Source organism: Lepidochelys kempii, chromosome 6, assembly GCF_965140285.1.
Source record: "Lepidochelys kempii isolate rLepKem1 chromosome 6, rLepKem1.hap1, whole genome shotgun sequence".
In the NCBI taxonomy this organism is placed as follows: domain Eukaryota; kingdom Metazoa; phylum Chordata; order Testudines; family Cheloniidae; genus Lepidochelys; species Lepidochelys kempii.
Window position 1 is genome coordinate 103,423,875 of NC_136385.1, and position 16,977 is coordinate 103,440,851.

The 16,977-nt window shown below is 41.5% G+C and overlaps 1 protein-coding gene across 1 annotated transcript in view; it reads right to left on the reverse strand.

Moving 5' to 3' along the window:
* CATSPERB (catsper channel auxiliary subunit beta) overlaps positions 1 to 16,977 on the reverse strand; it is a 101,605-nt gene that overhangs the window by 55,240 nt on the left and 29,388 nt on the right. Inside the window, exons 9-16 of the mRNA XM_073350352.1 lie at positions 16,504 to 16,536; positions 15,847 to 15,913; positions 5,578 to 5,624; positions 4,639 to 4,791; positions 3,500 to 3,652; positions 2,724 to 2,868; positions 1,820 to 1,971; positions 360 to 514 (exon numbers count right to left, since the gene is read on the reverse strand). Of these exons, the coding sequence (XP_073206453.1) occupies positions 360 to 514; positions 1,820 to 1,971; positions 2,724 to 2,868; positions 3,500 to 3,652; positions 4,639 to 4,791; positions 5,578 to 5,624; positions 15,847 to 15,913; positions 16,504 to 16,536 (905 nt within the window). The remainder of the gene's footprint in view (positions 1 to 359; positions 515 to 1,819; positions 1,972 to 2,723; positions 2,869 to 3,499; positions 3,653 to 4,638; positions 4,792 to 5,577; positions 5,625 to 15,846; positions 15,914 to 16,503; positions 16,537 to 16,977) is intronic.

Here is a 16,977-nt window from a genome sequence, read left to right on the forward strand (position 1 = left end):
TTCCAAAGGCCACTGAGCATCTATTAGACTTCAGTGCAAGCTTTGCTTGCAGTACACCAAGACTGGACCCATCCTTTGCAGAATGGAAAAAGTAAAAATTGACAGAAAAATCTATATTCAGCTAAAACCTGCCCTTGGTTATACCCAGGTAACCCTATTAAAGCCAGTAGGTTTGCAAAGTATGATTGAGGGCAACTCTTTGCCTAATGTTTACACGTTCCTAAAATGATATTTAAGACATTTTAATAAAATACAAACTATGAAAAAAAGTATTTAGCAATGCCCTTTTAAATGATTAAAACATGAAAATATTGAATGCTCTTTGATACTAATAATATATCAAGAGTTAATCTATTTACCAATATTGTAACACTTTGCCTTTGTGCAGATCAGAAAATCTTGCCTTTCGAATATTTCTTGATTTTCCATTCAATGGGATATGTTCAAAAAATACCATTTGCTGTTCAGTGATGTATTGTGGAGACAATGGGCCATCAAAACCTATGTCATCCTCCTAGAATGAAGGGAAAATGTTGGTGATTATCCTTTTTCTTTTTATTCTTTGCCTAAACAATGTAAAATAGAAAATTGTGCTGATGCCTTGAAAACCGATTAAAGACAAATTAGTAAAATAAGCACATTTAAAATCTGTTTTTTCTCCCCACATAAAATGTTACAAATATTTTCTAACACCTACAGGACTTTCTAAAAATAGATACTACCCCATTAAAAAGGCAACAGTAACCAAGCTTAAGAGAGTGGTATTTGAGGTACAGCAGTCATTTCCTTTGCTAAGTAAAGGGAAAACTGCAGCATCTGAGATGTATAACTGTCTGCAAATGTTTTTAAATGGCAACAAAGGTATTTCTTTTGAGTTCACTGATTGTTTTTAAATAGTAAGAAAAAAACCCAGTAAGTACAAAGACTATATTATTGGACAATTACTTGTTGCCCATTTGATTTAACAGGTATTATGCCAAATTCTTACTGCATCATTATTAGCACCTATGGACCAGGGTCACATTTCCTGCAATATTTATAATTGAAATGTGATTATTTTTTTAGGTTAGCCATGTCGCTTAGGCCCATAGACTGATCAGATTTTACCTATGAGTGACTAAACTCCACTCAACCTCCTGCTTCTTATTCCCGCATCATGTACTTCTCTCTATTACTGTGAAAGAAAGCTCATTTCCTCATAGTTCTTACCTTCATACCTTCTCTTCTTTTGGTATTATTCAGTACATTATTCTGTCTCACCATATGCATGGGAATTGCTCTGCTCACTTAAGTAAAATGTTACTATTTAAACTCAAATTCTGCAAAGCATTGAGAAATAATTTGCGTGAAAGATACTATATAGAAAGAAATGCAATTTACCAGCACCTGCTCTATGTGTGAGCAGCACTGGGTGATTCAGCTCTCTTCCATTTAAGGTGAAATCCACTTGTGTGTGAAGGGCACACTCAAAACCCTCTGCTCTATTCAAGCACAGCATTGCACCATCTGCTGGTGGGGAAATGCCTGTGCAAACTTGTGCTGAACCCACAGGATGGTCAGACGATGCTGTTTGAGATGGAATGGAGAGATGGACTACTATACCCACACTCAGTTGTGCTCAGCGTAAAAGTAAGAAAGGTCTGTGACTTATTCCAGGTTGCGGACGAGAAATACTCAAACAGGCGCTGCACAGCATCCTTGCAGTTGTCCATCCACCTCCTCATATGAAACCCAGTTTCCTTGAACTTTGTGCACTGGGAGGGAGGAGTGGTTTTAAAAGTATTCTACAACAGTTTGATAATTTGGTTATACAACTAACCTGCATTAGAGTGATAACATCAAGCAGTCTTATTTCCAGACTATCAGAGACTGATTCATTCAGAGAAATTATATTTAAAGACCCCAAGTGGTCGTAGTACAAATTGAAAACATTGTGTGCTGATGTCGTAAGCTTGGTATATCTTTCTAAACCTACAGAGAAAGAACATAGGACAACAAGTTGAAAATAGGTCACCTGCACAAGCAAAACTTGGTAGCGTAGTGAGTTTAGGTTTATTGCAATAGGGCTGAAGGGTGCTGCTGGCTTCTGAGGGAGCTGTGATGGCTCAGGATGAAGCCTCTGGTTTCAAAAATCTTTGAAGAAACAAGCTTATGGTAAGTTAATAAATAAAAACTGTTTAGAGCAAAATCACAAACAAATGTAATTGAATGATTATCTCCTAAGGCACATACTATTTAAGGTCCTGATCCTGCACTGAGCACTGAGATAGGCCCTTGTGTCCATTATCGTCAAAGAGGCTCTGCCTGGGTCAAGGGATCCATGCATACATACTCATTGCAGGCTCAAAGCCCCAAGGCTCAGTCCTGCAATGAGTTAAGTCAATGACAAAACTCCCACTGACTTCTATCATAGTGTAGAGCATACCATTATTGATGCTCAGCCCAATCAGATTATCTGCTTTGCAGTTTTAGATGTGTATGTTAATGTTAGTAACACAAGTTTTCCAACCAAATGACAGTTCATTCAAAACTTAACAGAAGATATGAATTGAATACATTATTTTTTGTAGCAGTTTAAAAGATTTCTTGAATCCCATCAGCCAATGTACCGTAAAATAATGTAACAAAAAATAGCTTTAATTGTTTTTTCTGGAGCATGGTTAGCAAAGCAGCTGCCCTGGGTCAGTTCCTGACCACTGCAGAACTAATTCTGAATTCCTCACCTGCCTTAGCAAAGAAGATGCTTCCCTTGTCTGTCACAAATGCAATTGAGTGACTATAAACACATGTATTTGTTTTTATAACTATTTCATTCTCCAGAGTGATTAACAACATAAAAGTGTTGCCTCCATCCTCAGAAAACCAGACCTATGGAAAAGAAACAGTTGTGACTGTTAAACTGCTATCTGCATTCACAGCTTGTTCATAGAGTATTATAGAGACAGAATCTTTTTCAAATTAACATTTGCTGGAAATAATCAAAGTAAACACCCCAGCCTCACAGTTATAAAAATGCAATACATTTTATTGCATGCATACATAAGTATTACAGAAATACCAAGCTGTCTCAATATCTACAACTTGATGTTTTTAGAAAATAACCCCTATCTGGCATTACAAGGTTTCCCTGTAACTAAAATTTGTTCATAATTAACTAACTCACTACTTGAGTATTTCCTCCCTCCCGCCCCAATTAAAGGCCTATCCTTACTTAAGATGAGCAGTACCTCACTCCACAAAGTCACACGTGATTTAAATGAGACCATTCACAGACACTGTTCAGTGGCACCAAGGTCTACAGAATGAGGCCCTGTGAGAAAAGTTATTTCTTCCCACAGCTAGAAAATGCATGACAGTTTCTCATTTTGATCTTGCTTCTGCTGCAGTCGATAGGAGTTTTACAAAATTTCCTCAAGGGGAACAGAACTGGATCTTTCATTCCTAAAAATCACCATTAAAATTATACTTCACTTCCATATATATTCCCATAAATACACACCTGGCTTCCATAAACATAGAGAAAGTGACTTCCTGGATGAAAAAACATTCCAAAAGGCAAAAACGTAGGGTCTGGAAACCAAAATACTGGAAATTTTGTTTGTCTGTTCAATTTGTGGTCTGTTATCTTGTACACTGAGACCACTGCTTTACTCTAAAGAGAAAAAAATATTAACTATAGACATGTACAATTTTTGCACAGTCATTAAAACACTAGCATACAGAATATCATAAGAGAAAGAATCTATAGCACATTTAAATAGTTATAAATTTATGTCATACACAGTAATACACAGAATTTAGAGAGGAAAACCTGCACATTATTGTGTAACTGCGCACAAATTTTTGCTTTTCATTGACTGGTCAAAAAGAAACATTCCCTAATTTCTTGTAATTGAAGGGAAAGGCTTTTGTCGCATTTAGAAAAGATTAAAACTTAAGTTCTGAAGAGGGGGAAAAGTGGTTGTGAATAAAGCAGAGTACTAGGAACCAGGAGAGCTGGGTTTCCAGCTGTGCTACAAGACACCCTGGAAACTGCAATAAAATGTTAGATTTTCCTCATCAAAATATAGTTGCTCATGAAGAGCCATTTGCACAGATAACCTTTTTCAGTGCAACACACCTAAAGAAGGACCCATTTTATATACAGAAATAAAGGAGAAATATACCTTTACTACTACACACTTCTATAGCACATTCCATGCAAGGATTTCAAAAAGGGCCTGCAAAACACTAAGGTGAAGTTCATCCTTGTGCAGAAGTCCAACACCAAGCCAATTCACCACTTCGATCCAACACAGGCCTTGCCCTGGACTTCTGCACAGGGGAGAATGTCACTGTAGATTAATAAAATTTTTATTATCCTCATTTTACAGATGGGGAAACTAATGCATAGAAAGGTGAAGTGACTTGCCCAAAAAGCAAACCCGTGAAAGAGTCAGGGACAGAACTCAGATCTCCTAAGTTTCAGTTCCCCTCCTCTAATAATCACCGATACAGTTTGGCATCCTTTATCCAAAAGCCATGGTCTTGGACAGAACAACAGAATGGCATGGAAGGATGGGCAATTTAATTTAAATTATAAATTAAAGTTCAGATGTGTTAAGAGGCAGAAATTATGCCTGCGGTTCCATACTGTACCTGAACATTTATAAGACTTATTCCAGTGTTCTGCTGATAGTCAACAAGAAATGTCACTACTCGTCTAGAAAGTGTCTTTCCACCATGAAATCTACGGGGTAAGCAACTGTACCATTCTGTATATGGATCATTACTATAGAAACAGGTAGATACCTAAGAGGAAGGAAATATGGGATTAGGAACTCAATATGGTGAAAGTTTGTATGGGTTTTTATATAGTGTATCATAAGCTTGGTTTCAGAACAAAATGGAGGATCAGATCCTCAGCTGGTTTAAACTGGCTCAGCTCCATTGACTTCAATAGAATGCTTGTGAGCATTAGACTAACAAAACTGCACAAGCCTTCGCACAAATCCCTTCAGCAAGACCAGATTTAGTCTTACTCGGGTCCTGGATTTCTTCTTTTGGGCAGAAATTGACAACCATCTGGAACCAAGCCTACCTCTATGTTGGATCTGTGATATGGACAAATGGGAACTAGTAAGTAAGTGGAAGTTAATGAGAATTTTCCTGGAGGATTAAGGAAGCGGCTCAAGTAAACAATTGCAACTTTAGGCCCTTTAATCTTCAACTAGATCCACGAAGACAGCCCTTTGTGCCCATGTGGCGCCTAACTGACTTTAATGAGATCCACATTGGTGCTGGGGCCACCAATGTCACCCAATGGAAGTATCAACAGGGTCATAGTATGAGCTAAATGTTATTGCATATTAATATGGAAAGCAATTTTAAAGCTAAGAAACTAACTAGGGGAGATATAGCGTGCCAACTTTTTACTAATGAGCTGTGACATCAAGACTTTACATGTTCAGACAGAAAAATGGCAAAGAAATAGGAAATTAAAAAATATAGACTGATATCAGTGGGAATACTGTTGCATCAGTACTGCAGTTACGATCAACCAATGCAAACCTTACCTGGTTTACTGCACTACCATACCTGGCTTAATGTCTTATCTTTGTTGAACAAGAGGCTAATGTAATCCACTAGGGGAAAAAAAAAGGTATATCTAAAAGTCAAAGTCAGCATGAAATAGCTGTAATATAGTTTTATAAAAAGAGCAATATGGTTTCATCTTTATGGGACAGATTTCCCAGAATTGGGGCCAGTTCTTCAAAACAGCTAAGTACCGAACATACTCAGCACTTTTGAAAAAAAAAGCTTATATCAGCTCATATAATGTGTGTGTATGTGTATGAATATAAAAAAATAAATAAAAATGTTATACTCCCCACACACCACCAACTCTGTTCCTTATTCAGAGGGGGAACCTGTACAAGCTGATTTGGGTTTAGGCAGGCTGGAAAGGGAACTATCACCTCTGTGGTATGTGCCACATTTCATCCAACTCTATAGAGACCCTTCCATGGGTTCTCTTTAGGGTTCCAGTTCCACCTGATTCTCCATCCCACCAGAGTCTAGGTAAGTTACATTGTGTCCCCCTCCACCATTTGAAAATCCCCTTCAGGGTTCTGGTTAAATAACATCTTTGGTTGAGGGAACTCCTAGAAGGCTGCTGGGGGTTTGGCTCGGCACTAGTGGAGAGACAGGAAGCCTTTAAGTGGCAGTCCCTCTCCTCAGGAGAATTCTTCAAAATCTGTGAGTTTGAGGATCAGAGCAGTAAAATAAAGAAATTTGTATTTTTTAGATATGAAAAGTATTTTTCAGTTGACGGATAACTGGAAAGGCTATAAATGAAAAAGTGAAAAGCTCTATTGCTAAGCTAGAATCTCCTACATTACACCAAGTGAGAACAGGAAATGGCTAAAAGGTCACAAAGCACTGCTAAAAGACAGTTAGCTACATGGGGAGCAATTTTAGGATAATTGTTTCTTTCATTTCCCCTTGACAAAGAGGTTTGGAGGGGAGGTGGATCTACAAGAAGATATCTGTACGGTAGAACCTCAGAGTTATGAACACCTCAGGAAAGGAGGTTGTTTGTAAATCTGAAATGTTCGTAACTCTGAACAAAACATTATGGTGGTTCTTTGACTTAATACAGCTTTGAAATTTTACTATGCAGAAGAAAAATGCTGTGTTTAACCATCTCAATTTAAATGGAACAAGCACAGAAACCGTTTCCTTACTTTGTCAAATCTTCTTTTATTTAAAAAAAAAAGTTTAAGTAGTTTACGTTTATCACAGTACTGTACTGTATTTACTTTTTTGTTGTTGTCTCTCCTGCTACCCGATTGCATACTTCCAGTTCCAAATGAGGTGCGTGGTTGACCAGTCAGTTTGTAACTTTGGTATTCATAACTGAGGTTCTACTGTATTCTGTTCCATACCTCCTGTTTTAATCCTTTTTCCCCTACTCCCCTCTCTTATGCTAAGTAGTCCACTGAATGAATAAAAGGAGAACTATTAATCTGGGAAATGATAACCAACTGAACAAACAAGTAAGGTAAATGACAAATCTGGTATATGGACAAGCTTACTCTATAGACTGCATTTACATGGAATAGAGTTTGTGAACTGGATTTGTGGAATGCTGATTTCAATCTGCCTGTGTAAAATAGCTACTGTGCACTCACATACAAGTACAAATGAAAATTAAGAACATAGAAAATATCCATTGGTGTTAGAAAAACTCTTTTACTCCATATGCTCATGCAAAGGATGGGAGATGAGGGACCTCTTGTAACTGTTTACACAAATACACCTGTAAATAGTTTAAACCAGTGTGTAATTGTCTGGGTTAAATTTTTGCTCCCTCTTCAAAGCTTGAGTGAATGGGCTTTACACAGGGACGTGGGGAAGAATTGTCACCCTAACCTGGAGCTAGGTTTCAGAGCCGCCACTATGTGGCCACTACAGCAATGTCTGGGTTATAAGAGCAGCTGCTGCTTGTTCTGTGCCCACTAAATAGTGCTCTGATCAGTGGATCTGTGAAGTCTATAGATTCACTGCCCATCCCAGCAGGACCGCTGCATTGCCTTGCAGAGAACTGCTGCACAGCAGTGCTGTAGGGCACTGAGAAGGCTCAGGTTTCCCTTCCATGCAGCCTCTCTACTGCCTATCCCTCATGCAGCAGGAGAGGTTACTCACCTTGGGCAGTAACTGGAGTTCTTTGAGAAGTGTGTGCCTCTGTGGTGCTCCACTTTAGAGGCACATTCGTCCCTGTACCTTCGGTTGGAAATTTTTGGTAGCAGTGGCTGTTCTGCCCACACATGTCCTACACATCCTTGTGTCCTGCATCGAGGCTATATAGGTCTATGTGGCCAAGCTGCTCTCATTTCCTTCTTTATCACAAAGGCAGCTCCGAAGCAAGGGGGGATGGATAGTGGAGCACCCACGGGGACACATATCGAAGAACTCCAGTTACTATACAAGGTGAATAACATCTCCTCCTTCGAGAAGTGTCCTTGGGGGAACTCCAATTTAGGCGACTCCCTAGCAATAACCCTTTAAGAAGGTGGGAGTTTAAGAACAGAGTCCATCACTGAAGAAAGAACTGTGTTGCCTACTACCCCATCTGATCTTGCAGCATGATTTAGGGCATAGTGGTTGGAAAACGTTTGCATCAAGGAACATGTTGCAGCCCTGCAGATTTCAGCAACCAGAATGTCTTTGAGTAGAGCTACAGATGTAGACTGTGACCTCGTAGAGTGTGCAGTCACTTTTAGAGGAGGTGTAACCTCAGCTAATCCGTAAGGCAATAATACATCCAAAGATCCACTTACAAAGTCTGTGAGTGGAGACAGGTGCTCCCTCAGACCTATTTGCAGTAGAAACAAAGAGTCTAGGGGACCTCCTGAATGGCCTAGTTCTATCCAAGTAAAAGGCTAGTGTCCTCTTAACATTTAGTGCATTAAAAGCAGACGACTGTGTAGACTGTGGCTGAAGGGAAAAAAAAAGAAAGGTGAATAGTTTGGATGATATGAAATTCAGAAGACCTGTTAGGTAAAAACTTTGGATGAGGTCATAAAGATTACTTTGTTCTCCAAGGAAAAGGTAAGGGAGCATCTGCCATTAGAGACACCCCCACCCCAACGTTTAGAGCAGAAGTGATGGCCACTAAGAAAGCAGCCTTTGTAGACAGATGTAGCAGCGAGCCTGTAGTTAATGGCTCAAAGGGTTGTTTCATGAGACAGTTAAGAACTAGGCTGAAATCCCAAAGCTATGTAGGAGCTCTAATCTGCAGAAAAAGTTTGATAAATCCTTTTAGGAATCTCGCTGTGGCTGGATGAGCAAATACTGAAAAACCTTCTACTGGCACATGAAAAGCTGCTATTGCTGCTAAATGAACCTTGATGGAAACTACTAGGAAGGCCTGAATTTTTCAATTCCAGTAGGTAATCCAAGATTGAGGAAACAAACAGTAGAAAGATGGCACCACTTCTCTATTTCTGAAAAGTATGTCTAGCAGATTCCTTTCTGGTATTTAACAATATCTTTTGTACTTCCAAAGAACATGTGATCTCTAATCTTGAGAGCCCATGGAGGAACCAAGGTTGCAGGACATTCGGATTGGGGTGAAGTGTCTGATCCACATCCTGAGACAACACTCGAGGTTTGATTGGGAGCTGCCATGGAGTGTGAGAGATAAATTTGATGAGGTAAGGAAACCAAACTTGTTATGGTCAAGTTGATGGAACTCCTTGCCAGAGGATGTTGTGAAGGCCAAGACTATAACAGGGTTCAAAAAAGAACCAGATAAACTCATGGAGGATAGGTCCATCAATGGCTATTAGCCAGAATGGGCAGGGATGGTGTCTCTAGCCTCTGTTTGCCAGAAGCTGGGAATGGGTGACAGGGGATGGATCACTTGATTACCTGTTCTGTTCAATCCCTCTGTGGCACCTGGCATTGGCCACTGTTGGAAGACAGAATACTGGGCTAGATGGATCTTTGGACTGACCCAATATGGCTGTTCTTATGATGCAATCAGAATGACTTTGGCTTGGTCCTGTCTGATCTTGATAATGGCCTTTAAGAGCAATGGAGTTGGAGGATATGCATAGAAAAGACCCTTTGTACATGCAAAGAGGAAAGTGTCTCCTAGAGGTTGGTGATTGAGTCTTGCCAGGAACAGAATTTCCTGTTCTTTGTGTTGGCTGACGTGGCAAGAAGATTGATCTCTGGAAATCCTCAAGCTACAAGTATTATGCTAAGGATTTGAGAGTCCAGCTCTGTGATACATGAAAAGGGGGGAGCGTAGCTCCCTTTTATGGGCACCCAGCCTTCCAGTTAGCTATAAAAAATCCCTCTTAGTACAGTAACTCCTCACTTAACGTTGTAATTATGTTCCTGAAAAATGCAACTTTAAGCAAAATGATGTTAAGCAAATCCAATTTCCCCATAAGAATTAATGTAAATAGGGGGGGTTTAGGTTCCAGAGAAATGTTTTTCACCAGACAAAAGACTATATATGTAAAGGGTTTAACATTTTTTTAATATATCTACATATACATATACACACACACACACACACACACACACACTATAAGTTTCAAACAAACAGTATAATGCTGTACACAGCAATGATGATTGTGAAGCTTGGTTGAGGTGGTGAAGTCAGAGGGTGGAAGAGGGTCGGATATTTCCGAGGGAATGCCTTACTGCTAAATGATGAACTAGCACTCGGCTGAGCCCTCAAGGGTTAAGAAAGCCCATTGCCAACTCTGCCCACATATCTATTCAGGGGACACCATCACAGGGCCTAATAACATCAGCCACACTATCAGAAGCTCGTTCACCTGCACATCCACCAATGTGATAATATGCCATCATGTGCCAGCAATGCCCCTCTGCCATTTACATTGGTCAAACTGGACAGTCTCTACGTAAAAGAATAAATGGACACAAATCAGATGTCAAGAATTATAACATTCATAAACCAGTCGGAGAACACTTCAATCTCTCTGGTCACGCAATCACCGACATGAAGGTCACTATCTTACAACAAAAAAACTTCAAATCCAGACTCCAGCGAGAAACTGCTGAATTGGAATTCATTTGCAAATTGGATACTATTAATTTAGGCTTAAGTAGAGACTGGGAGTGGCTAAGTCATTATGCAAGGTAGCCTATTTCCCCTTGCTTTTTCCTACCCCCCCCCCCAGACGTTCTGGTTAAACTTGGATTTAAACTTGGAGAGTGGTCAGTTTGGATGAGCTATTGCCAGCAGGAGAGTGAGTTTATGTGTGTGTGTGTGTGTGTGTGTTCCCGGGGGGGGGGGAGAGGAGTGAGAAAGCCTGGATCTGTGCTGGAAATGACCCACCTTGATTACCATGCACATTGTAGGGAGAGTGGTCACTTTGGATGAGCTATTACCAGCAGGAGAGTGAGTTTGTGTGTGTATGGGGCGGGGGGGTGAGAAAACCTGGATTTATGCTGGAAATGGCCCACCTTGATTATCATGCACATTGTAGGGAGAGTGGTCACTTTGGATAAGCTATTACCAGCAGGAGATTGAGTTTGTGTGTGGTTTTTGGAGGGGGGTGAGAGAACCTGGATTTGTGCAGGAAAAGGCCCACCTTGATTATCATACACATTGTGAAGAGAATGGTCACTTTGGATGGGCTATTACCAGCAGGAGAGTGAGTTTGTGTGTGGGGAGGGCGGAGGGTGAGAAAACCTGGATTTGTGCTCGAAATGGCCCAACTTGATGATCACTTTAGATAAGCTATTACCAGCAGGACAGTGGGGTGGGAGGGGGTATTGTTTCATGGTCTCTGTGTGTATATAATGTCTACTGCAGTTTCCACGGTATGCATCCGATGAAGTGAATACTGTCTCCCACAGTATTCTTGTCAGCAAGTTAAAGAAGTACGGGCTGGATGAATGCACTATAAGGTGGGTAAAAAGTTGGCTAGATTGTCGGGCTCAACGGGTAGTGATCAATGGCTCCATGTCTAGTTGGCAGCCGGTGTCAAGTGGAGTGCCCCGGGGTCGGTTCTGGGGCCGGTTTTGTTCAATATCTTCATAAATGATCTGGAGGATGGTGTGGATTGCACTCTCAGCAAATTTGCGGATGATACTGAACTGGGAGGAGTGGTAGATACGCTGGAGGGCAGGGATAGGATACAGAGGGACCTAGACAAATTGTAGGATTGGGCCAAAAGAAATCTGATGAGGTTCAATAAGGATAAGTGCAGGGTCCTGCACTTAGGACGGAAGAACCCAATGCACAGCTACAGACTAGGGACCGAATGGCTAGGCAGCAGTTCTGCAGAAAAGAACCTAGGGGTGACAGTGGACGAGAAGCTGGATATGAGTCAACAGTGTACCCTTGTTGCCAAGAAGGCCAATGGCATTTTGGGATGTATAAGTAGGGGCACAGCGAGCAGATCGAGGGACATGATCGTCCCCCTCTGTTCGACATTGGTGAGGCCTCATCTGGAGTACTGTGTCCAGTTTTGGGCCCCACACTACAAGAAGGATGTGGATAAATTGGAAAGAGTCCAGCGAAGGGCAACAAAAATGATTAGGGGTTTGGAACACATGACTTATGAGGAGAGGCTGAGGGAACTGGGATTGTTTAGTCTGCGGAAGAGAAGAATGAGGGGGGATTTGATAGCTGCTTTCAACTACCTGAGAGGTGGTTCCAGAGAGGATGGTTCTAGACTATTCTCAGTGGTGGAAGAGGACAGGACAAGGAGTAATGGTCTCAAGTTGCAGTGGGGGAGGTTTAGGTTGGATATTAGGAAAAACTTTTTCACTAGGAGGGTGGTGAAACACTGGAATGCGTTACCTAGGGAGGTGGTGGAATCTCCTTCCTTAGAAGTTTTTAAGGTCAGGCTTGACAAAGCTCTGGCTGGGATGATTTAATTGGCGATGGGTCCTGCTTTTGAGCAGGGGGTTGGACTAGATGACCTCCTGAGGTCCCTTCCAACCCTGATATTCTATGATTCTAAGTGAGCTGTAACTCACGAAAGCTCATGCTCAAATAAATTGGTTAGTCTCTAAGGTGCCACAAGTACTCCTTTTCTTTTTGCGAATACAGACTAACACGGCTGTTACTCTGAAACACGTTGTTAATGTAGCCTCACACTCTACAAGGCAGCAGGAATGGAGGGAGGGGAGACAACATGGCAGACAGACACAGAGACACACACCCTGTGTGTGAGAGAAAGAGAGATGCGCATTGCCCCTTTAAGTATGCTGACGCCACTCTAAGTACATTACCTTTTTAATTAGATCAGCATGTTGATCCTGTCCTGAGCCCTGTCGTGTCCTCCCTGCTCTACAGAGATGGGGTAAGCGGGGCGCCCACCCTGCACACCAAGCAGGAGGCTCCCGGGAGCAGCTCCAAGGCAGAGGGCAGGAGCAGCACATGGCAGTGTGGGGAGGGACAGCTGAACTTCCCAGCAATTGATAGCCTGGGGCGGCTGCCACACAGGGAATTTAGGGGAGCGGGAGGCTGCCGATCCACCCTGGTTCCAAGCCCCCACCACTAGCTCCAATGGGCTGCTCTTCCTGCAATCAGTGGATAAAGCAGGCAGCTGCCAAACAATGTTATAAGGGAGCATTGCACAACTTTAAACAAGCATGTTCTGTAATTGATCAGCAACATAACAACAAAACAATGTTAATCGGGACAACTTTAAGTGAGGAGTTACTGTAGTTGTTCTTTACTTGCTTTACCTATAAAAGGTTAAAAAGTCTCCCTGCATAGGTAAAAGAAAGGGAGTGGGCACCTGACCAAAAAAGAGCCAATGGGAAGGCTAGAACTTTTTAAAACTGGGAAAAAACTTCCCCTTTGTCTGTCTGTCTCTGTTGTTCTCCCAGAGAAAAGGGAATGCAACTATGGTGTAAGAAGCTTGGGGACAGGTATGAAAAATCATCTGAATCATACCTAGAAACTACTCACTTGAAACCTCCAGATATGTAAGTAGATCAGGAAATGTCTAGGAAGACACAGTTAGGTTTATTTCTTTATGGCTTGTGGACTCCTCAGTGCTAACCCAAAATGCTTTTGTTTTGCTTGTAACCTTTAAGCTGGTCCTCAAGAAGGTCATTCTTGATGCTGAATTTTTGTAAGTGGGTTTTTTATATCTAGCAATAGCCTGAGTTCTCAATGTATTTTCTTTCTTTTTGTTTTTAATAAAATTTACCTTTTTTAAGAACAGGATTGGATTTTGTGTCCTAAGAGGTTTATGCACGTTTAATTAGCTGGTGGCAACAGCTGATTTCCTTTGTTTTCTCTCTCAGGTCTTCCCCAGAGGGCAGGAAGTACAGAGTCTGAGTCAGAATGCTCCTCCACAGATTGTATCGAACGTGACAACTCCTCCTCATGGATAGTCCAAGATGTAGGTCTCCCAGAAACATGAGCAGTCAGTGACCCGGCCAATTTCAGTACTGAGAAGCATCCAGAGCTTGCAAGAAGAGGAGACTCAGGCTCATCTGGTACCATAAGGTCTTTCAGCTACCAGAATTCCTGCAGCAGAACAGAACTTGGTACTGGCACCAATGACATTGCAGAGGCCGCTGTGCGAGGCACTAATGGCGGCACTAAGGAGGTTGAAGATTCAGTCTCTTGTTAGTAGTAGTCTTTGATACCAAGCCCTTAACCAAAGAAGTATGGGACTTAGCTGAAGACTTAACATGCTTAATACTCGGAGCTTCACTAGCACTCCTCTTGGGTCCTGAGGTCTCTGGGGATCGGATCTTCTTTAATGATGAACTCTCCATTGTTTTGCTCCTCTTATCCCCTTCCTTATACTTGGAGTGGGAAGCTCTAAGTACTGGCAGTGTGGTAATCAGTACTGTAATCAAGGAGAGCATTAGGATGCGGGGGCTAAACCCCTGGTCTGTAGAGCCAGTGATGGCTGATGTTCCCACAGGGCCACCAGGACCCCAGGAAGCACTGTGGAGAATAGTTGCCACAGGAAGTACCTCCCAAGGGAGCCAGAGTGACAGTACCTTGCGGCCCTCTGATTGGCCAATCATCCTATTTAATTCTGGAGAATGCCCCAGGAAGTTGTCTGGGCAACACCACAGCTTTTGGGCCTGCTACGACTCTGGACCTCACATTGTTTCCTGAACTCCAGCCTCCGATTTCAGCCCGACTCTGACCCTGACTCTTGCCTGGTATTACCTCTGATCTCCGGTCTCTGATCTTAACCTCACTTTGACACAGATTCTTGCCTAATGAACCCAGCTTTAGAAATTCCTGTGACTCATGCTCACTGACTACAGTCCCTGACACTTGTGGACTCCAGCCCAGCTGTGACTGCTAGGCCAGACTGTCTAGCCCCGGTCCCTTACAGAGAGTGTTGGAGACCGGGGTTTTGTTGCTGTGTTCCCCTTGGAAGCTCTCGATCACTGTGATCTCAATGACGACAGGGCACTGACAGACAGAAGATCCCTGTACAGGGGGTTTTTTGTACTTGGGTCCAAAGCCAGTCTTAAGGCATGCTCCATTATTAATAATCTCTACTTAATTTCCCTGTTTTTACAGCATCTTCCCTTAAAAGAAAAGCAGATTTTACACTTGCTGGGAATGTGAGACTCTCCCAAACAATGAATGCAGTGGGAATGCCTGTCACTAACAGGGATTGCTTGTCGACAAGAGAGGGGCCTTTTACATCCCAGGGAGCCCAGCATCACCAACAAAAGAAAAAGTTGTTCAAACCCCTCAACAGGGGAAAAAGAAAAAGAAAACAAAAGTGCGTGTGTGTGCACGCATGCACGTGTACATATTTTAAGAAAAGAAAAGAAACGAAAAGAAACATTCCAACAAACAGGCACATACTAGACCCCATCTCTGGATGCAGGTGGTTGAGAAGGAATCGAGGACGGTTTGCCCATGCAGCCTTGGTGTGTGGCACAAGGACGTGTGAGCACAGGCACGGGCAGAACAGGCACTGTTACCAAAAATCTCCCATCAAAGGTGCAGACACACGTGCACCTGAAGTGGAGTATCCACAGGGACACCACTCAAAGAACCACCACAGCACTTCTACTGTTTTTTAGCGTTTTTCATGGCTGGATAAGTTGTGGGAGAATGGTTGGGGGGGATCAGCCCCTAAACTAAAGACACTTTATAGTTAAGGCTGGGATTTTCAGAAGATCCTAAGGGAATTTGGTGCCCAAATGCCATGGAAATTCAGTGGGATATGGATGCCTAACTCCCTTTGGCTCCTGTGAAAACCCCAGGTTAAGTGATTAACCCGAACACAACTCAGTTCCTAACTAGGCTTTACTTTTTTTCCTTTTCTCCCATTTCACAGATTTAAAAATTTTCACATCTGAACTTCTCACCTTCATAGCTCTCTTTGTTAGCTAGACATTGCACATTATACCATACGTTTGCTCTGAAATAATCATCCTATGAGAAACAGAGGGAAATACATAATTAAAATAATTGCATCCCTTTGTGATATAATTTTTCTGTACATAAATAATAGCTTAGTTTGCATTAAAGAATCCTGCAAAGACACTGGAAGGTGCAAGGAGGGTTGGGCTTGATCAATAATGTAGATAAGAATAAATACAGGTTGATGGAAAAAGGAATTGGAGAATACAGCCACTTCCTGAATCTCCAAGTCAGGAATAAGCAAGGCCTGAACATAAAGCTGTTGGAGGTGTAATTTTTCAAACATGTGAAACCAAAGTCTTGATAAGTGGTAGTTATTAAAAGATCCCATGATAATGCTACTCAGTGTCCACAGCCAAGTTCAAATCTGAGAAAGTAAATTGTGCATGCCTACAATTCCCTCTGCTGTATTATTCTTAGTAGGCTGGCCTAACTTAAAATGATTTTGTGAACTGTTAGGCAATTGTGGTGTTCTAACCCAGAAATTAAAAATATTTCTGTGATTTTTTAAAAATATTAATTCATTGGAGTAAAGTGATCTTATACTGTAAACACGGAAAACAAACAGAAGATTAAGAAAACTGCTTTTCCAAGATTCTCACCCTTTCAAAGCCACAGAAGTTCGGTTTGGTGAACTAGGGAAAAAAGAAAGCAAAAAATTAGTAATACTAGTATGTGATCATGTAATTAAAGATCATCATAATGCATGTGCACCAGGGGATGAAATTAAGGTTGTACACACAGCCTTAATTTTGGTATTTACTAAATGCTGAATGCTTGACTTTGCAACCTTAATAAAGTTCTTTTAGCATAGTTTTTTTATTGTAATATACATATTAAAATAATCAATAGAGGAGGGCATTTCTTGACAATTCATGAACAATAATATTAAGCATATTCAAATTCTCCAGCCAGTCCTTAACAATCAACAAATGCTTTTCCTATCAGTTATTATTAAATATGTTCATGATTAACAGAAATGACAGATGGGTCTGAGCTCCAGAGTTCAGATCCCAATTTGGTCTTTAATTTCCTCAAGTTGTTGGGACATTTGAATCCAGGGTTTTGATTTAGGC